The following is a 22326-nucleotide window of genomic DNA, read 5'->3' as shown; positions in this document are numbered from 1 at the left end:
TGTGATTCAAACTTGTTGGAGAGCCAGAAGCAAAGTATCTGGAAACAAGTATCAGCGCAATGAAGTAGGGCAGACAGAGAGATGTCACGGGGGTGCAAAGCATGCTGTGGGAAGGCATATTTGTCACAGAATTCCATGGCTCTGTAGAAAGTGGTCAGACCAAGAGGAATGCCATTCTAAAAACAGAAGAGCCTGGTGTGGCAGTTCCCACAGAATTGCCATGCTTTCTCAGTAGATACAAGCATGACCAGACAGGAAGGAAAATAATTTATCGGAAATGAAGGTCTCTTCCTTCTGATTTCTTCTCTCAACTGTCTCCTGATGATTCTGAAATCCTTCCCAAATTGAATCGGTTTGCAGTTGTGTCATCAAACCAGTTTGTAGGCTGATTTGTTAGGAATTTGTGCTTAGGAGAATTAGAGTTTATTTCAGCACTTGTTAACTTTTTGAAACTCTGGTCCATTAGGATCATGTTACTTATATTATTCAAATCTGATTTAACTTAAAGAGACACAATGTGGGAGTTGTAGCCAGAAGAGCTAATGCCTGTGTATGTGTGGAATTAAGCTGAAAACTTTCCATTTTTAAATAAATGAATAGGATTATGTGCTCCACAGATGGCATTACAATCCCTTGTGTGGGATCCATTACAATAGTCAATTTCATTGTGTCCCTTGTATATGTCATTTACTTTGTAGAGAAGCTTAGTGTAGAACATTGCATTGTGAGTTTGTCATATCGGCATTTCCCTAAATAAATATGTGTTGGGAGGCTCTAAAACAAATATCTTCATAAAGATATAGGAGCCCACTCTCCTATGACCACACTTACTGAAATTGCAAAGTATGTTTATAGTGTTTCAGTGTTAGCTCAGATGCTAGTAAAGTAATGCTCAAAATTCTCCAAGCCAGGCTTCAGCAATACGTGAACCGTGAAATCCCTGATGTTCAAGCTGGTTTTAGAAAAGGCAGAGGAACCAGAGATCAAATTGCCAACATCTGCTGGATCATGGAGAAAGCAAGAGAGTTCCAGAAAAACATCTATTTCTGCTTTATTGATTATGCCAAAGCCTTTGACTGTGTGGATCACAATAAACTGTGGAAAATTCTGAAAGAGATGGGAATACCAGACCACCTGACCTGCCTCTTGAGAAATCTGTATGCAGGTCAGGAAGCAACAGTTAGAACTGGACATGGAACAACAGACTGGTTCCAAATAGGAAAAGGAGTACGTCAAGGCTGTATATTGTCATCCTGCTTATTTAACTTCTGTGCAGAGTACATCATGAGAAACACTGGGCTGGAAGAAACACAAGCTGGAATCAAGATTGCTGGGAGAAATATCACTAACCTCAGATATGCAGATGACACCACCCTTATGGCAGAAAGTGAAGAGGAACTAAAAAGCATCTTGATGAAAGTGAAAGAGGAGAGTAAAAAAGTTGGCTTCAAGCTCAACATTCAGAAAACGAAGATCATGACATCCGGTCCCATCACTTCATGGGAAATAGATGGGGAAACAGTGGAAACGGTGTCAGACTTTATTTTTGGGGGCTCCAAAATCACTGCAGATGGTGATTGCAGCCATGAAATTAAAAGACACTTACTCCTTGGAAGAAAAGTTATGACCAACCTAGACAGTATATTCAAAGGTAGAGACATTGCTTTGCTGACTAAGGTCCGTCTAGACAAGGCCATAGTTTTTCCTGTGGTCATGTATGGATATGAGAGTTGGACTGTGAAGAAAGCTGAGTGCCGAAGAATTGATGCTTTTGAACTGTGGTGTTGGAGAAGACTCTTGAGAGTCCCTTGGACTGCAAGGAGATCCAACCAGTCCATTCTGAAGGAGATCAACCCTGGGATTTCTTTGGAAGGAATGATGCTAAAGCTGAAACTCCAGTACTTTGGCCACCTCATGCGAAGAGTTGACTCATTAGAAAAGACTCTGATGCTGGGAGGGATTGGGGGCGGGAGGAGAAGGGGATGACAGAGGATGAGATGGCTGGATGGTATCACGGACTCGATAGACGTGAGTCTGAGTGAACTCTGGGAGTTGGTGATGGACAGGGAGGCCTGGCGTGCTGCGATTCATGGGGTCGCAAAGAGTCGGACACGACTGAGCAACTGAACTGAACTGAACTGACTGATTTGTATAGAGCGAGGTCTCTTTGCCCCTCTCTGGAAGTTCTTGTCACATTCTACCTTTCCTTTTTTAAGAGCTTTACTGAGGTAAAATTGTCCTAAAATAAACTGCACATACTTGACGGTATGAGTTGATAGGTACTGACATATGCCTATAATCATGAGATCACATCAATCACGATAGTGAACTTGTCCATCATGCATAAATATTTGCTCATGTCCCTTTGTAATTCCTCCCAGCCATTCCTGCCTGCACCCCCCCCGCCCCCCGCCCACCCTCAGGCAACCACTGGTCTACCTGCAGTCACTTTAGGTCGGTTTGCATTTTCTAGAGCTTTATATTAACATGCAATCACAGTATGTTCTTTTTTGCTTCTGGTCTCTTTCACTGAGCATGATCACTTTGGGATTTATCCATATTGTCAGATATATTATTGAGTTATTTCTTTTTAGTGCTGAGTAGTATTCTGTTATATAGATATACCATAATTTATTTATTCTTTCATCTATTTATGGCCCTTGGATTGTTTCTGGGTTTTGGAAATTACAAGTAAAGTTTCTCTGAGAATTTGTGTGAAACTCTTGGTACGGATATATGCCTTCATTTCTTTTGGGTAATACCTTGGTGTAGGATGGCTGAATCATTTGGTACAGTCTTTGTACACAGTGTAGAGATGTTTTGTCTGTAGTAACCAAAAGCTGAAAATAATACAAATGTCTATAAGCAATGTAAGAAACTGAATAAAATTTCCAGAGTAGGTCAACTAGCAATGTAATGAAAGTTCTAATTTCTCCAATCCTTTGTACAGTCAGTCTTTCTCATTTCAGTCATTTGAGTGGATATGTAGTATTATTTTATTGTAGTTTTAATTCATACTATTTTGGTGCCTAGTGATATTGAACATCTTTTCAAGACATATGTACTGTTAATACATATTATTTGGTGAAGTGAGGAAATCTTTTGTCTGTTTAATTATTTGTAATTGAGCTGTTTATCTTTAGTATTTTTTTGTATATTCTGAATACAAGTTCTTTATCAGCTAGTTTTTAAATAAATATTTCTTCCCTTCTGTGACTCATCTTTTCAATCTCTTAATGATATTTTTTGAAGAGCAGAGTTTTTTAGTTTTGATAGATAAATTTATTAATTTGTTCTTTGCAAATTGTACTTTTGATACCACTTCTAAGAAGTCTTTGCCCAATTCAAGGTCACAAAGGTTTTTTCCTACGTTTTTTTCTAGAGGCTATATACTTTTAAGTTTTATATTTAGGTGTATGATTCATTTTGAGTTAATATTTGTATGTGGTACAAAGTTATATCGGAGAAGGCAATGGCACCCCACTCCAGTACTCTTGCCTGGAAAATCCCATGGATGGAGGAGCCTGGTAGGCTGCAGTCCATGGGGTTGTGAAGAGTCTGACACGACTGAGCGACTTCACTTTCATTTTTTACTTTCATGCATTGGAGTAGGAAATGGCAACCCACTCCAGTGTTCTTGCCTGGAGAATCCCAGGGACGGGGGAGCCTGGTGGGCTGCCGTCTCTGGGGTCACACAGAGTCAGACACGACTGAAGCGACTTAGCAGCAGTAGCAGTAGCAGCAAAGTTATATATCCATGTTTATTTATTTGCACATAGATATCCACATTTTCCAATATCATTGAGAAGACTATTCTTTCTTCACTGAATTATCTTTGTGCCCCTGTCAAAGGATAACTGTCTATATATGTGTGGATTGTTTGACTATCTTCTGCTCCCTTGATCTGTTTGTCTATAAATATGCATCAATATTGGAGGAGGAAATGGAAACCTACTCTAGTTTCTTTGCCTGAAAAATCCCATGGACAGAGGGAGCTTGGTGGGCTACAGTCCAAAGGGTCACAAAGAGTTGGACACAACTGAGTGACTAAGCACACACATCAATATCACACTGGCTTAATTACTGTAGTTTTTGAGTTTTTAAATTAAATAGTATTAGTCTTTATCTTTTCTGAGTTGTTTTGGCTATTGTAGGTCCTTTGTATTTACATATGAATTTTAAAATCAGCTTGTCAATTTCAACCAAAGAAACTGTTTGGATTTTAAGTGATATTGCATTGAATCTGTCTATCTATTTGTGAGAAAATTAATCTAAACAGTAGTGAGTCATCTGATTTGTAAGTAATGTCTCTATTTGTTTTTCTTTATTTTTTTCTATTTTTTAATTTAATTTTATTTATTTTTTGCTTTACAATACTGTATTGGTTTTGCCATACATCAACATGAATCTGCCACGGGTGTACGTTTGGAGAGAATATCCCGTATATTCTGTGGTTGTTGGGTGAGGTGTTCTGTAAATGTCAAATAGGTCACTTTGCTTGATAGCTTACTTAATTTCTGTCAGCAGTGTTGTTAGTTATTAGTGTATAGGTCTTTCACATCCTTGGTCAGATTTATACCTAAATTTTTCATATTTTTGGTGTTATTATAATTGGCTTTTAAAATTTCCATTGCTGATTGTTTCTCCATTGTATATGGATATAATTAAGTTTATTATATTGTTTTTTATTGGCAAACTTGTTAAACTCTCATATTATTTTAGTACCTTTTTTTTGAGTAGATTTCCATTAGATTTTCTGCATACATACATATATTTCAATAATCTGTAAGCAAAGGCAGTTTTACTTCTTCCTTCCCAATCTTTTATTGATACTTCTGTTTTCTTGCATTATTACCTTGCTAGAACCTCGCTGAATAGCTATTGCAGGAGCAGACACCCTTGTCTTGCTCCTAATCGAAGGGGTCAAGTGTCATTCTTTTACTGTCTAGTCTAATCTTAGTGATAGGTTTTTCATATTTGCCCCTTTAGGTCAAGGAAGCTCTTTTTTTTTTTTAAGTAATCTCAGTTTGTAGAGAATTTTTTTTCAGAAATGGATGTTGGATTTTGCCAAGTGTTTGGGGGATATTTTTGAGATACTTATTTTCTGCTCTTATAGAGTTTTTTTTTTTTAAGTCAGGAACTGGCTGATCTGAAAAATCTTCCAAAGGGCCAGTGTATGTTAGGAATCATGTTTGGCTGCAAGAAGTAGATAGTTGAAAAATGGAAACATTTACTGAGGAATTTTTTATTTTTTATGTAATAAAATGTCTGGAAGTTAGTGGTTTATGGCATTTGTTCATCCATGCAAGAAATTTAGAGCAAAGAGTTCCAGGATTCCCTAGGCCCTTCCCTCAGTGTTGTGTGTGTGTGTGTGTGTGTGTGCGCGCGCGCGTGCGCATGCTCAGTCATGTCCAAGTCTTTGTGACCCCATGGACTGTAACCCGCCAGGTTTCTCTGTGAAATTTTCCAGGTGAGAATACTGGAGTGGGTTGCCATTTCCTAATGTAGGAGATCTTCCCAACCCAAGGATTGAACCTGTATCTCTTGTGTCTCCTATATTGGCAGGTGGATTCTTTACCACTGCACCACCTGGGAAGTCCCTCCCTCAAGGTTGCCTGATGGCATTTTCAGATTCAGCCTTTTTGTCCACATACTGGGCATCAAGAAGAAGAAAGAGATGGGAAATTGCACTTACCATTGAGCCTATCCCTCTACACTTCAATCCAGAAAGAGGGCTGGGCATGTGGTTTATTGCTGGTCATGTCATTGTCCTTGGTGACAGTGGTATTCTGTTAATTAAGGTAGAAAGAAGACTATACATTAGGTATACAATTAAAGATGTCTGCCAAAGACATTGGCAGTAATTGTTCTTTGTACTTGTCCTTCCAGCTCTGTCATGAAAGCTCTATCAATAATGGAAGGGAAGGAAGTTTAGGTGTGGATTTTAAAAAATACCTTTACTAACTTCAACTTTCTAGACTCCCCGTGTTTTCTCACTCTCCATGACTGATCAGCCATCAATGCATGTCACGTATAAGAACTTGTGGTGGCTGTGGGGTGAGAGCCCCTTGCCCTGTGCAGTGCGTTATGTATCTTTGGGGGTGAGAAGAAGAGAGAATGGAGTGTGAGGCAGCTGCTGTTGGCTTCTCTTTCCTGCAGCTTTATTCCAGAGGTGCCCACTTCCCCAGATCAGATATTCTCGCTTTCCTGCGACTCTCCTTGTTCTCACTCCAGGTGGAATTAATTGCTCTCTTCAATATTTTTATGATGACTTTTTTGAGATGTAGTTCAATACCATAGTATTCAGCCATTAATAATTTAGTGGGTTTTAGCATCTTTACAGAGTTGTACAACCAGGACACAATCAATTTTAGAATATTTTTATTTCCTCAGTAAAACCCTGTACCCATTAGCCATCACTCCACGTTCACACTTAGTCCCTCCCAGCCCTAGTCAACAACTGATATACTTTCTGTCTCTATAGATTTGCCTGTTTGGATTACATATGAATGGAAACATTGAATATGCCTCACAGTGTTTGTTCATGTAGTAGGGTATTGTTAATCGCTCATTTGTGTCTGACTCTTTAGCACCCCATGGACTGTAGCCCACCAGGCTCCTCTGTCCAAGGGATTCTCCAGACAAGAATACTAGAATGGGTTGCCATTTCCTTCTCCAGGGGATCTTCACAACCCAGGAATCTCCTGCATTGCAGTCAGATTCTTTCCCTGTATTACACCTGCATTCCACTCTGCATTTTTTGGGTTTGGGGAGCCTATATTTGACTTCCTTTGCGGACTAAGAGCTCCTGGTCTGCCATTTTTGTGTCCACAGTAGTGTCCAGGAATGTGCCTGCTACCTCAATAACATCCTTGAATTGAAGGAGAAGGGAATCCATTCCTTTTCATAAAAAAACACAAGAAGGCAGGCTGCAATGTAATGTTTGCAAATATGAAAACAAAATGATTCCTCTCTGTAGTGAACACTGTAGCAACAATTTGACTTTTATAAAGACATTGCATATAATTGGCCACAAACAAAAATATGGAGTGGATAAAATTTATCTTAGAAGTCAGTTCTCTACTCTCTCTGTTTTTCTCATCTGAATCTTCTAACTCCTGACTTGCAGCCATCTAGCACACCTGCCCTAGTATCTGACCCAGTGAAGCTGCTCTCATCCTTTCTTTCCTGCTTCCCCACTCCCATCAAAACTCATCAGACGTTTTGGTCAACTGAGATTCAGACACCTGGAGTCACTCTTGCTGCCTCTAATGTCACTGCAAATATTGGGAAAATCATTCCATTTTCCATGTCCCAGTTTTCTTATCTGAAAAATGTGGGAATGGTGTTTAATAAAGGCACCTTTAACTCTAAAAAATCTATGTTCCTCTGTAGCAATTCAGAATTAAAAAATGAGCAAAACAAGGTTTGTCACTTTTTATTCATGGCACCCAGACAGACTTCTCAGGAAAGATGGATTAGCTGGAAGGTGTGTGTTTCTCAGTTCAGTGGCTGAGCTGTGTCCGACTCTTTGCAACCCAAGGACTGCAGCACGCCAGGCTTCCCTGTCCATCAACTAACTCCCAGAGCTTACTCAAACTCATGTCCATTGAGTTGGTGATGCCATCAAACCATCTCATCCTCTGTCATCCCCTTCTCCTCCCACCTTCAATCCTTCCCAACATCAGGGTCTTTTCCAATGGGTCAGTTCTTCGCATCAGGTGGCCAAGGTATTGGAGTTTCAGCTACAGCATCAGTCCTTCCAATGAATATTCAGGACTGATTTCCTTTAGGATTGACTGGTTGGATCTCCTTGCAGTCCAAGGGACTTTCAAGAGTCTTCTCCAACACCACAGTTCAAAAGCATCAATTCTTCGGTGCTTAGCTTTCTTTATAGTCCAACTCTCACATCCGTACTTGACTACTGGAAATACTATAGCTTTGACTAGATGGACTTTTGTCGGTAAAGTAATGTCTCTGCTTTTTAATATGTTGTCTAGGTTGGTCATAGCTTTTCTTCCAAGGAGCAAACATCTTTTAATTTCATGTTTGCAGACACCATCTGCAGTGATTTTGGAGCCCAAGAAAATAAAGTCTGTCACTGTTTCCATTGTTTCCCCATCTATTTGCCATAAAGTGATGGGACTGGATGCCATGATCTTCATTTTCTAAATGTTGAGCTTTAAGCCAACTTTTTCACTTTCCTTTTTCACTTTCATCAAGAGGCTCTTTAGTTCTTCGCTTTCTGCCATAAGGGTGGTATCATCTGCATATCTGAGGTTAGCAATATTTCTCCCAGCAATGTTGATTCCAGCTTGTGCTTCATCCAGCCCAGCGTTTCACATGGTGTACTCTGCATATAAGTTAAATAAGCAGGGTGACAGTATACAGCCTTGACTTACTCCTTTCCCGATTTGGAACCAGTCTGTTGTTCCATGTCCAGTTCTAATGGTTGCTTCTTGACCTGCATACAGATTTCTCAGGAGACAGGTTAGGTGGTCTGGTATTCCCATCTGTAAGAATGTTCCACAGTTTGTTGTGATCCACACAGTCAAAGGCTTTGGCATAGTCAGTAAAGCAGAAGTAAATGTTTTTCTGGAACTCTCTTCCTTTTTCGATGATCCAACAGATGTTAGCAATTTGATCTCTGGTTCCTCTGCCTTTTCTAAAACCAGCTTGAACATCTGGAACTTCACGGTTCACATATTGCTGAAGCCTGGCTTGGAGAATTTTGAGCATTACTTTACTAGCATGTGAGATGAGTGCAATTGTGCGGTAGTTTGAACATTCTTTGGCATTTCCTTTCTTTGGGATTGGAATGAAAACTGATCTTTTCCAGTCCTGTGGCCATTGCTGAGTGTTCCAAATTTGCTGGCATATTGAGTGCAGCACTTTCATAGCATCATCTTTTAGGATTTGAAAGAGCTCAACTGGAATTCCATCACCTTCACTAACTTTGTGTGTAGTGATGCTTCCTAAGGCCCACTTGACTTCACGTTCCAGGATGTCTGGCTCTAGGTGAGTGATCACACCATTGTGATTATCTGGGTCATGAAGATCTTTTTTGTACAGTTCTTCTGTATATTCTTGCCACCTCTTCTTAATATCTTCTGCTTTTATTAGGTCCATACCATTTCTGTCCTTTATCGAGCCCATCTTTGCATGAAATATTCCGTTGGTATCTCTAATTCTCTTGAAGAGATCTCGTCTTTCCCATTCTATTTTTTCCTCTATTTCTTTGCATTTATCACTGAGGAAGGCTTTCTTACCTCTCCTTGCTATTCTTTGAAACTCTGCATTCAGATGGGTATATATTTCCTTTTCTCCTTTGCTCTTGGCTTCTCTTCTTTTCTCAGCTATTTGTAAGGCCTCCTCAGACAACCATTTTGCCTTTTTGCATTTCTTTTTTCTTGGGGATGGTCTTGATCCCTGTTTCCTGTACAATGTCACAAACCTCCATCCATAGTTCTTCAGGCAGTCTGTCTATCAGGTCTAATCCCTTGAATCTATCTGTGCCATCCACTGTATAATCATAAGGGATTTGATTTAGGTCATACCTGGATGGTCTAGTGGTTTTCCCTACTTTCTTCAATTTCGGTCTGAATTTTGCAATAAGGAGTTCATGATCTGAGCCACAGTTAGCTCCTGGTCTTGTTTTTGCTCACTGTATAGAGCTTCTCTATCTTTGGCTGCAAAGAGTTTAGTCAATCAGATTTTGGTATTGACCATCTGATGTGTTTCTAGGGGACAGTTATTTTCAAAAGATAGCCATGAAAGCATTTTTCAAATGAACTTAAATGCATTGATTATAATATATCCTTTTGAGACACAGTAGGCATTCTCTTTAATGATGCCACTGGTTTAAAGGCAACTCTAGTCTGTCCACTCTTACTTCCACCTTTCTGCCATAGCTTAGGTGTAAATCCAAGGGGAAATGTTTATGGCAGAAGAGAAAACTATTGAGTGTAGTTAGTGGCTCCCAGTATTAAAAGCAAGTATTTACAAGTGAAAGGAATGAGAGCCATGTAACTGGTGATGGGATTTAAATGGATTTAGGAACTAAGGCTGAAACAGGATCCTCATTAGAGAAGATTCCAGGGTCATGAGGTCAGTCCTCACCTGTCCATCAGGCAGACAGGCTGTCCACAGCTTTCACTTCAAAGATAGAGCATGTTTTTCTCATCAGTGTGTCTTGCCCCCCAGTTCTTGAGGGAGAGGATGCCTTGCCTGCCCCTGGCAACCTGATGTATCCACAGTGGTGTACCAAATGGCTCCACAGATTCAGCTTACATCAGTGTCTAAAAGATGATTGAAAACTCAGAATGTGATTCTTCACCATTTTCTTAAAGAGAGATGTGAAAAAGAATCATATTGGGTAGACTGTCTTTGTTAGCATCTTCCTGTTATTAATTGCACTTCTGAAAATAAGAACAGGGCTCCCCTGGTGGCTCAGTGGTCAAGAATTTGCCTGCCAATGCAAGGGTCTCAGGTTCGATCCCTGATCTGAGAAGATGCCACATACTACAGAGTAACTAAGCCCCTGTGGCACAACTATTGAGGCTGTGCTCCAGAGCCTGGGAACTGCAGCTACTGAGCCCAGGTGTCCCAGCTACTGAAGCCCGAGTGCCCAAGAGCCCATGCTCTGCAATAGGAGAAGCCACCTCAGTGAGAAGCCCACATATAGCAACTAGAGAGTATTCCTTGTTCTCTGCAACTAGAGAAAAGTAAGCAATGAAGACCCAGCACAGGCAAAAAGAAAGAAATATTAAAAAAATAGTAATACAATAGGGAATAAAATGACAGTTTCCCATGGATGAGAAAGCCATACTTAGGATGGTTCTTTTGTGCTTCTTGAAATTTAAGCTGTTGAGCATTTGCTACAAGTGACTGCTGTTCCCTGTCTTCTTTTCCAGCTGACCTTGAAATTTTCTATATGACAAATTCATGTCTTTAACTCACCATGGTTCCTTACGTGGAGGTTGTTAGTCCTGAAAGCTCAGCACCCATAGTAGGTGGCATTTGAGGCTGAAAGAGGAAAGATGAAACTAGGGTAGGGGTCTAGCTCAACCGGTTTCCTAGAGGGAGAGTCTGTTTATCACCACAGATGCTATGGTTGTTTTCCTGCCACTTGGAGAATTGGTACATCAGAGGACATAAAGTTTTCTAGCTTGCTGTCATCTCCTCCATTGTCTCTCTTTGCTCTCGCTGGTCTGTGGGTTCTTGATGAGAAATGTTGCTGGGTGTTGGGAGTCCCGAGCTATGGGACAGGGCATGGAACAGAGATGCTTGTGCTACAGTCTAATGCCATGTGGATTCTGCATTACATAGCAGTAGAATTTTGTGTTCTTTCCTTTGAAGATCTGTACCAACAATATATTTCATTATTTAGATCATTATTTGACTTTAGGCTTCAATGCCTTGAGGTGATTCCTTTGACTCTAGCTTTAATGAAGGGAAAAAAAAAATCATTAGGAAAGCAGATTGTGCCTTCCAATTCCTAATTAATTTGCAGTCTAATTTGTTTTCTGCTATCTACTTATATTTTTCTTTGACTTTAGCCAAATGTTATTTCAAGGTTTTCTTTAAAAAAAAAACTAGATTTTAAAATTACCATCATGGGAGTTTTTTCATCTATTACAATTGACTAGTCTTCTTGGTGTTCATTTCATAAAATACAAAGTTTGTATCATCAGGAATCAAACACGAGAGCATTTGTATGAGTATTCAGCAATCTCAAAGCATTTTGAAGCAGATCTTCTTTGATGTTTACATGTAGAAATTCACTTAGTATCCTTTCTTGAAATCAACAAGAGCAACAAAGAACAATCAACTGGTATCCAAGCATACGCAATTCTGATCCCTAACGTTTTCATACCCAGGTTTAACTTACCATGCATTTTTTTAACCCATTTTAGTAATATATTAGAGAAAAGATTCTAGACTGGTTTGCTTAGTCCTTTCTTTCTGGTTGATTCAGGTGGGTACAGTGCAAAATCTTTTGGTGTCACCCAGGGGTGAAGAGCTAAACTGCACCTAAAACCACAGTTTAGTTTATAGTCTTTATCATGACTGTGCATATCAAAGTCATAGTCTGGAGGAGAGAGAGATGTGCGGTAAAAGAAGGCATAAAGGAAGATAAGGAATGAAAAAAAAAGAGAGAGGAAAAAGAGAAAGGAGCAAATCGAGACTTGCCTGTGAAATACCCCCCCAAACTCCTCCTCTCCTGGCCACATGCTCTTCGTAGTTTTAAACCCCCAGGTTACTGTCATCCACTCCAGTGACCTGGGTACCCAGAGATTTTCCAAGTTTCAAGTGGTGGAACTGATTTTTTGATCAAATGAAGTTATATGTAGATGCCTAAGATATAAAGACAAAGTTGTGTTTTATTAATATCAATTTACCTTATAAGTTAACATTTATAACATTTGCTTAGTATAAAATTAATGGACGAGAACAAGAATATTTTAAATAGACATAAATATTGAAATTTGAGAATATGAATGGTACTTCTTTTCATCTACCAGTATATACAATTTCTGTGTTTTAAATGTACAGTAACAGAAATCTCAAATTTCATATTAAAGAGAAATAGTATCTAATTTTTTAAACTTCCCAAACTTGAAAGTGGAAACAGAATTTTAAGTAGATTTACTATCTTGAAGGAGGAGAAATTGGAAATTGGATGTCTGAAGACTGATCACTAACAATATGTTGCAAACATAGATGTCATCACTCTGTTAGCCAAGTTGCACCAAACACTGTCAAATTTGCATGTTTACAAAGGGTGCCATCATCCTCTGTAAGATGTGAGTGTCCTGGGTGTACATGCTACCATGTAACAGTGTGATTCAGGATCCAGACCATCCCCTGCACAATTAGGGAAAATTATATATTATATTATTATAAGATACACACCCACATATATTGTTGAGCCAAAAGTGATCATCACTTTTAAGGTTTTTATCAAGAAAATTCAGGCATGAAGAGATATAAGGACAAGACATTTTAGGTGAAGAGAAAGCAAAAGCAAGAGTAGAAAGAAAAATAAGTGGAAATGAGATCTGTCTGGGTGCAGTGTTTGGCGCAATATCTTTGGAAAGAGAGAGAGATACTTTGAAAATCAAAGTAAGGTATCAGGACTTTATTCTGAGGATTACTGGGGAATATTCTGAAGAATGGAGAAGGCAATGGCACCCCACTCCAGCACTCTTGCCTGGAAAATCCCATGGACGGGGAAGCCTGGTAGGCTGTAGTCCATGGGGTCGCTAAGAGTCGGACACGACTGAGCGACTTCACTTTCACTTTTCACTTTCATGCATTGGAGAAGGAAATGGCAACCCACTCCAGTGTTCTTGCCTGGAGAATCCCAGGGACGGGGACTCCCCCATGCGTCTATGGGGTCGCACAGAGTCAGACACGACTGAAGCGACTTAGCAGCAGCAGCAGCAGCATTCTAAAGAAAGATATAAATTGGTTACAAGATATCATCAGGTAGGTCACCTGATGAAGATACTGCAACAGTATAGAGGAATTTCAGGAAATACAAGTTTGCATCCTACTAAAGGTCCTATTACACCTCTGGGCATTGTGTGACATTTTGTGGAACCTTACATACTCCAGTTATGGCATTTTGCTGTCTTGTACTTGCATACCTAAAATTTAAAGAACTAATAGTAAGTCCTTTTGAATGAATGACCCATCTACAATATGATACATGCATGGAAATGGCAGGAGACATTGAATCCTAAAATTGGCTCATATCGACTTAACCTGGCAGCATAAGTCCGCATGTTACAGGGCAGTTGTTCATACGTTACAGACAGATTTTGCTTTTAATTACAGTTACATATGTAATTGTGGCTCAGTGGTAAAGAACCCATCTGCCAAAGAAGGAGACATGGGTCAATCCCTGGGTGGGGAAGATTCCCCTGGAGAGGGAAATGGCAATCCACTCCAGTACCCTTGCCTGGAGAATCCCATGGACTGAGGAGCCTGATGGGCTACAGTCCATGGGGCTGCAAAGAGCTGGACACGACTGAGTGACTGAGCACACACATACAAGCAACTCCTTGGAACTCTAGTGTCAAAATCTCTAGCTCGTATGGCTGGTACCCCTTACCAAATTGCTTGGGTATTAAGGAATCATTTTGGTAATAGGACGTAAACTTTTATTTCCTGAAATTTTGATCATGCTATTCTGTTGCAGTGTCCTCATCAGATGACCTACCTGATGGTTTCTTGTAACAAATTTATATCTTTCTTTAGAATATTCTCCACTAATTCTCAGAATCAAGTCCTGATACTTTACTTTGATTTTCAAAGTATCTCTCTCTCTCTTTCCAGAGATACTGCTCCAAACACTGTACCCAGACAGATCTTCTCACTTCCATGTCTTTTTCCTTCTACTCTTGCTTTTGCTTTCTCTTCACCTAACATGTCTTTTCCTTATATCTCGTCATGCCTGAATTTTCTTGATAAAAACCTTAAAAGTGATGATCACTTTTGGCTCAGCAACATATATATATGTGTGTGTATATCTGATAATAATATAATATATAATAAATATATACACAATGTAGACTTACAACAGTATATAAATCACACTAAAGATATTTAATGACACAGAAAGATTTTTTTCCCATTTTATTGAGGAAATATAAATTGAAAAATATTATAATTTTCTTTTTTCCCTTAAGAGACAGGTTTATTTTGCTTGTTGGTATTTTATGATTGGGCAGTAGCTCCATTTTATTTTTATAATAGTAAATGAATTAATAAAACTTATCTCTCAAGCGTAGGACAGCTTATACCATCCTTAAGTAAAATTTTGGAAGACCTTAAATCCACACTCTTCTGAATTGTTTTCACAATTACTCATATATCCAGATACTTTAAAGAAGGTTTAACCATGTGAGCGACACTGACGTTCAACACCGCATCTCTCTGATGTCCCCTTCTATCTATCCATTGAGCTTTGTTTCGGAAATCATCAGACTACCCGTCTGCTCATGTTTGCAATGATATCCCCTATCTTCAGAGGATGGGTCATACCAATAATATGCAGTAATGAAATGGGAACTGAGATTTACTCTTTCCTAAAGACCTGGATGACATTTTTCAGCTATTCTCCTCAACAAAGGATGTCTAGCTCTGCTGGGTCGTAGTTATGAATAACACATGTGCAGAGAAACTTGACTGTTGTTTCTAGTAAAGGTATTATGTGAAGGGAATACCTTTTGGTCTCCTCTGTTGCCTTAGAGTCCTGAGATCTTGCTCGGTGGTAAGTTTGTGCAGCCACATATGCATCTGCTGAAACAAAGAGGCTGTATTTGGTAGTCACTGATAATTTTTTTAAAAGTAGATCAGGCAGTTTTCCTTGAAACTTCTTTTCTAACTTAGCATGAAGTAGAATTAAATAGTAGACATGAAGGCATTTATTTGGAGGTATCGAAATAAGAAGGGGAATTGTTTGGTTACACAGAGGACTGCAAGAGGACCGAGGAACGCAATGAAGAAAATTATCAAGCATGCATGTTGTTTTTAAGCGATACTTGAGACTGATATGTGAAACAGCTGTGTTGTTGGGGTTTTTTTTCTTGTGCCAACTTTCCTTATTTGATTGATTTTTCTCTCTGACAGCCCACTGTGCTGATAAATGTGTCCATGGTCGCTGCATTGCTCCAAACACCTGTCAGTGTGAGCCTGGCTGGGGTGGGACCAACTGCTCCAGTGGTAAGTGCGCACCTGCCGTTGTCTGTCTCCGGATGTTTTTGCTGTATGAGCCCCTTGTCTCCACGGGTTTCCCTCTGCAGCCCAGTGCAGAATGTGGTGTGGATCCCCAATCCAGCTCACAAATAGTGTTTCTTTGAAATCTCTACATGTATTATACATAGGACTGTTATGAATAGAGTATAAAGAAAGACACTTGGAAAGCAGGAGATCTCAGTAATCTGATTCTAATACTTCTGTGAATGTGAATACATATTCCAGAGTAGGATCCAGAATTCAGATTCCTTCATTCAGTAAGGCAGTTGTGGTAACACAGCTATTGTATTCTGACATCTGTTTTTACTTGTTCATATATCTAATATATTTTCTTGGTGATGAAAATTTACCACTCGTTGGTTTTAAAGCAGAAGCAAAATTGATATTTTCAATTGTTGTTTATTTATCTCTGAATTATGAGGTACCAATAATAAGTACTTTCTCAGATAACTGGGGTGAATTACTGGTAGTAAATGAAAATTCGTGACCATTTAGGTACTAATTCATAATATATAATTTGTCTCCATTGTATTAGAATTATAATTCTAAAATGATGGTGTTTTGGGTGATAAACAAATTGCACTTAAAATCCTGTATTCATGATTATGAGGATTAAGTGATGTAATGTCATGTAATACAGTTGCTTTTCTAAATTTCACAGTTAAAACTTAAGTTTTCTGGCTAACTCCTTGCTGCGCGTGTAACTGTGTACTCTTCCTGTTCCTTTATACTTCATTTTGCCTCGAAAAATGTGAGAAAGAGCTGAAGTGCAACTCAATTGTAATGTGTGAAATGTTAACATTTAGAGAAAGGGAATAATAGTTTTCAAATTACCAAGCTCTCATGACAACTCAGATTTGTCCTCGTTGCCACCAGAGAATTTCTGAAACCAGTCAAAAAGAACATCAGGCTATGTATAATACACACCGAGGAAACCAGAATTGAAAGAGACACATGTACCCCAATGCTCATTGCAGCACTGTTTATAATAGCCAGGACATGGAAACAACCTAGATGTCCATCAGCAGATGAATGGATAAGAAAGCTGTGGTACATATACACAATGGAGTATTACTCAGCTGTTAAAAAGAATTCATTTGAATCAGTTCTGATGAGATGGATGAAACTGGAGCCGATTATACAGAGTGAAGTAAGCCAGAAAGAAAAACACCAATACAGTATACTAACACATATATATGGAATTTAGGAAGATGGCAATGACGACCCTGTATGCAAGACAGGGAAAGAGACACAGATGTGTATAACAGACTTTTGGACTCAGAGGGAGAGGGAGAGGGTGGGATGATTTGGGAGAATGACATTCTAACACGTATACTATCATGTGAATTGAATCGCCAGTCTATGTCTGACGCAGGATGCAGCATGCTTGGGGCTGGTGCATGGGGATGACCCAGAAAGATGTTATGGGGAGGGAGGTGGGAGGGGGGTTCATGTTTGGGAATGCATGTAAGAATTAAAGATTTTAAAATTTAAAAAATAAAAAAACTAAAAAACTAAAAAAAAAAAAAAAAAGAACATCAGGCTATGTATAATAGATAAGCTGGTTTTAGGAATTTTTACTTGCTTCCCTTTGGAATCGGGGAAGTTATTCTTTATCTTGTTAGAACTACTTTGTTTTAGGCTTGTGATTTCCTGGCTGTCTCTAAAACAGCATCGATCTCCAGGGGAGGTCCTGTGCTGTCTGTGCACAGAACATTCCATGTGAAAGAGCCTTTTTATTGTGTCTTAGGGAGTGTGTGTACATGTCTCTCTGTCCCATTCCAATGGGTAACTGTCTTGCAGGGTTTCGTTTGGCTTCTGCTGGAGATCAGGAGGAGAGTGGGCATTTTGTTCACACTGTTGAGGCAAAATGTTTAGGATGTGGGATCTGGCTCATGTCCATTTTTTTGGCTAACTGACCTCAAGTGCAACATTGCTTTCACTGACTTTTCCAGCTTAAAGATCAGTTGTGCCTACACATTTAGAAGAAAAATAACATTATTGTATAAACCATTGAGAAAGAGAAGAGTGGCCGTATTCTTCATCTGAAAAATGAGATTTGTTATTACTAATTTCAGGGGGAAAGTTGTGGAATAATTTTAGTCCTAGTCACACTTTGTCTCCTAAGAGCTGCAACTTACCTCATGCTAAGAGATCAGGCTGAAGTGTGTATAAATGAAAGGAAAGCCAACATGGGTTTCAGACTCTCTAGAACTGACTTAGGCCTTCTAGAAAAGTAACTGTTGCTTTATTTTGGAATTGACGAACTTTTTAATGAAGCCTCTAGAATTCTGCTAGAAAGAAACACATGTTCTTTCAATTCTGGGTGAAGATACTGAGGTGACTTAGTTTATCCTCCACAGCTCATGTTTTGGTATTATCATGAACAGAAGCATCAATAAACATGGACAGATATCTGAGAAAACATTTCTGACACCTTTTTTAAGCACCTACATTCTGTTCTGAGTCAGAGCACTGAATTTTGTTACCTGGGTTTTGTCTGTAGTTGTTACCCTAATATGCCTCATTAGGAGGTGTGTGATTTAATACTCTCAGCCAAATAATTCTTGAAGCAAATGCATACTCTGGTAACCTATTAAGTAGCAGAGTTAAAATGACCTAGTTCCCAAGAACTTTTATCTCTCTGTATCTTCCTCTCTGGTTATCATTATGCATATATTTGATACTATATGTTAGACTGAGAAAATGATTTCTTTTTTAATTAGATCAATTCCTTGTGTTAGTCAGGGTCCATTCAGGAGACAGAAACTGCAATAATTTTTTCAACTAAACCTTTCATTTTGGAACAATTTTAGTAAAGTTACAAGATAGTAGAGAGTTTCCATATACCCACACCTTCTTTTTCCTTTAACATCTTAAGTTAGCATTAGCTTGGCAAAACTAATTGCCAAAAGAAACTGACCTGAATGCAGTACTAGTTAGTTCACTACCAGCATATTGCTGTTAAACTCTAGACTTTGTTTGAATTTCATTATTATTATTTTTTTTGTTAAAGTCTCTTTCTTTTCCAAGACCCAGTCCTGGCCACTACACTGCATCGTCATGTCCCTCCAGTCCCCTCTGGTCTGTGACAATTACTCAGCCTTTGTTTTTCATAACCTTGACAACTAGCCAGGTATCCTGCAAAATGTCTCTCAGTTTGTGTTTTCCTCATGACTAGGCTAGGGGTACAAGTTTTTAAAAGAACATCACAAAGTTGAAGTGCCCACCTCATGACATTCTATGATGATATCATGGTCTATGATCATATCATTCTATGATGATATTCACATGACATCACCGATGATGTCATCACTCGGTTAACCTTCATCATTTAGTGATGTGTAGTGTTTGCCAGATTTCTCCACATAAAGTTATCATTTTTCTCTTTCCCATTTCTGTTCTCCAGAAATAAGTCACTAAGTCTAGTCTGCCGTCAAGGGTGAAAGGTAGGGATTAAGCTCCATGGTTTTGGGAGGAGAGATTATCTATATATGTTATTTGGAACTCATCTGTAAAGATTTATTTATTCTCTCCCATTTAGTCAGTCATTTATATCAGTGTGGGCTTATATATATTTATATGAAAAATCAGTATATTATTTTGTTGCTTAAATTGTTCTAGATTTGGCAATTGGGCATTGTTTTACATGGCTTCTGTGTCCTTTTGACATGCCCTGGTCCTTTTGTTGGCTCTTACGTTTTGTTCTGTCTTTTGAGCACTTCCTTACTTTCTGCTACTGTAGGATTCTTCAGTCTCACTCTGTGTTTTTCCTACTTCAGTCCTAGAATGAGCCATTAAAGAATTGTATTTAGAAACCAAGATCTGGATACTGGAGGTGCTCGTTGCTCCTGGAAAATATTGTAACTTGAGCAGGGAAGGTTTATTAAAAAGAATTATTAGCTGTAACAGGAAATTGTTGTGGGCATTGGCTAGTAGAAAGTAGATACACTGAAAGGAATACAAGAATGGCAAATAAAAGGGACACCCATACTCCCAGGGCTGAGACAGAACATGCAAAGAGGAAGCCCCAGTAGGGGTATGGTACAGACCCTATGAGAACACAGCCACAGCTTACTGAATGGCAGAGAGGCTGCTGTGGTTTACTCCTCATGGGACTTGCTGGAAATCTGCTGTCTGGAACTCGCTAGAAATCTGTTCTGTAGGATGCTTGAGAAAGCTGTTCTGGAGACATGTCTTATCAGAAGCACTCTTTTACTGGTAGCCCGAGGGAGGTGCCCGGGATATTGCTAGCTAGTAGGTGCTGCTCGTCACAATGCACTGTAGGAGCTGAATGTTGAAGAAGTTGCCCACGCTGGAGGAGCAGGCACTTTAGGAGTCAGCTGAGCTGGCACACTAGAAACACAATGGGAAGCGCCTTCCTCTTGCAGTGTCTCTCAGCACCCTAGGAAAGTGCTTAATAGTCAGCCAGCTGGCAAGGAAGGGTATTTACATGGCCCATATGCATTTTGTAGATAAAAATGGAGGATAACTTTAGCACTGAGAAGCAATAAAGTACGTCCAATCTACTCCTTTGGTTCCTTAGGTCTCCTATACACCTTTCTATACACATTTGAATTCTTGCAGATAAACAAAACAACTCAGCATTTCCATCTAATAAAACACAGCCTGCCATCTTACAAGTTAGGATGCTCTTTGCTGTTTCCTCAAAATAAAGAGATGCAGGTACCAACAGTCGTAGTATCCTTTGCTGCTTATGTTAAATTTTCCCGAAATTCATATGAAGTTCCACTGAATATTTTGTTGTTGCTGTTGTTTAGTTGCTATGTCTTTCTGTTTTGAAACCCCATGGACTGTAGCCTGCCAGGCTCCTCTGTCCATGGGATTTCCCAGGCAGGAATACTAGAATGGATTGCCATTTTCATCCCCAGGGGATCTTCCCAACTCAGGGATCAAACCCATGTCTCCTACGTTGGCAGGCAAGTTCTTTATTCCTGAGCCACCAAGGAAGTCAAATATTTTGTTACCTAGATAGTAAAGTTACCTTCCAACAACTTTTATTTTATATAAGATAAAATGCAAAGAAAGAGAAGAAAAAATAGCTTCTACAGATAAACCTGTAGATGTTATAAGCAAAGAGAACTCTTTTCTGTAATGACGCACAGGCTGTACTTGGGTATATAGACTCTTTTTTCCCCATTTCAGATATCTCCCTTCTCAGCCCAGACCTCAGCTGCTTAGGGTTCTTTGCCTGGAGGAATGACTCAAACCTCCACTCCTGAATTCTCAGTTGTCCTGCCTTTTTTTGGTTGTTGACTCTTTCTATTAACCTTTACTGCTGGGCATGTGAGTTCCAAAAGGTGCCCCACAGAATCCCTTGGGTTCCAGACAGAGTTCAGCTTTCTCCCAGTATGTAGCAGCAACCCAATCCCCCCTTGATGATCAGGATAAGTCATTCCAACCAGAAGAATAGCTCCTTTTATTTATATTATGAGTTTAAAATGAATAAATTGATAACTGTCACACACAACTATCTGTCTTGTATATTTTTTCCTTCTCGATATATACATGGGAGATTAAGTCTGACAGTTACCTTCCCAACCACAAGTTTACAAAGGCTGCCTTTGGAGATTTAGTATGACTGTTCAGCTTGTCAATGGCTGGACAGATTCCTATGTGGTGTATAGTCAGGGTTCCTGAGTCTCAATGTATCCTCTGTATGAAAAACCAGGTGTGTGAGAGAACTGAGCAGAGTTTGTTTGCTTGGAGTGAAATCATGGTTTATTCAACTAGACTTAGGCATATTGCTTCTTTTTAAATTTGATTAAATGATTTTTTTAAAAAAGCACACACGTATTTTATGTTTATTGGCATCCTGATATGTACCCTAGCCTATATGATGTTAATCTATCTTGCCTCCACTTCTTTCTTTCCTCCTCTTTCCTGTTCTCTCTCTGTTCCCACCCCATCAATATCTTGAGTCTGTTCATCAATCCTGGATTTCTCTTCCTCTCTCACTGGATGATAAACAGTTCCTGGAGGGTAGGGGCTATGTATTATTAATCTCTTTAGCCTCCACTCTGCTGTCATGTGACTGGAGCACAGTGAGTGTTTGTTTCATTTAATGAGATTGAATGTGTGACTCTGAGACGGTCATTCATGTGTTCATGATGTGAACTTTCATTGATCACTGTGTGCAAGGAACTGTGCTGGATGCTGGGGGTAGAGAAACCATTGGCAGTTGCTGGACCCATAGAGATCGAAGCCCATAGAAAAGTAGACAGACATGTAAGTGTCTTGTCCTGGGGAAGAGAACAGCCTCAGGAGAAGAGGTGGATGGAAGGAGCCAGAAATGGTGCTGGGTGGAGCAGTGAGAGATGTTCTGGGTGGACTAAAAAGAAAGACCTGATGTAGCGCTGGAAACAGAAAGAAGACTGCTGTGTGGTGAGGGGCCAGAGAAGGCAATGGCACCCCACTCCAGCACTCTTGCCTGGAAAATTCCATGGACGGAGGAGCCTGGTAGGCTGCAGTCCATGGGGTTGCGAAGAGTCAGACATGACTGAGCGACTTCCCTTTCACTTTTCACTTTCATGCATTGGG

At 39.5% G+C, this 22326-nt stretch overlaps 1 protein-coding gene across 5 annotated transcripts in view; it reads left to right on the top strand.

Annotated features, from left to right (window-relative positions):
• The window catches only part of MEGF10 (multiple EGF like domains 10), a 185900-nt gene that overhangs the window by 79608 nt on the left and 83966 nt on the right, over positions 1-22326 (top strand). For all 5 annotated transcript variants that reach the window (XM_069591640.1, XM_069591638.1, XM_069591639.1 and 2 more), the window contains exon 5: positions 15640-15732. In XM_069591640.1, the coding sequence (XP_069447741.1) occupies positions 15640-15732 (93 nt within the window). The remainder of the gene's footprint in view (positions 1-15639; positions 15733-22326) is intronic.

This window comes from Ovis canadensis, chromosome 5 (genome assembly GCF_042477335.2).
Source record: "Ovis canadensis isolate MfBH-ARS-UI-01 breed Bighorn chromosome 5, ARS-UI_OviCan_v2, whole genome shotgun sequence".
Taxonomy (NCBI): Eukaryota; Metazoa; Chordata; class Mammalia; order Artiodactyla; family Bovidae; genus Ovis; species Ovis canadensis.
This window is presented reverse-complemented; position numbering and strand designations above follow the sequence as displayed.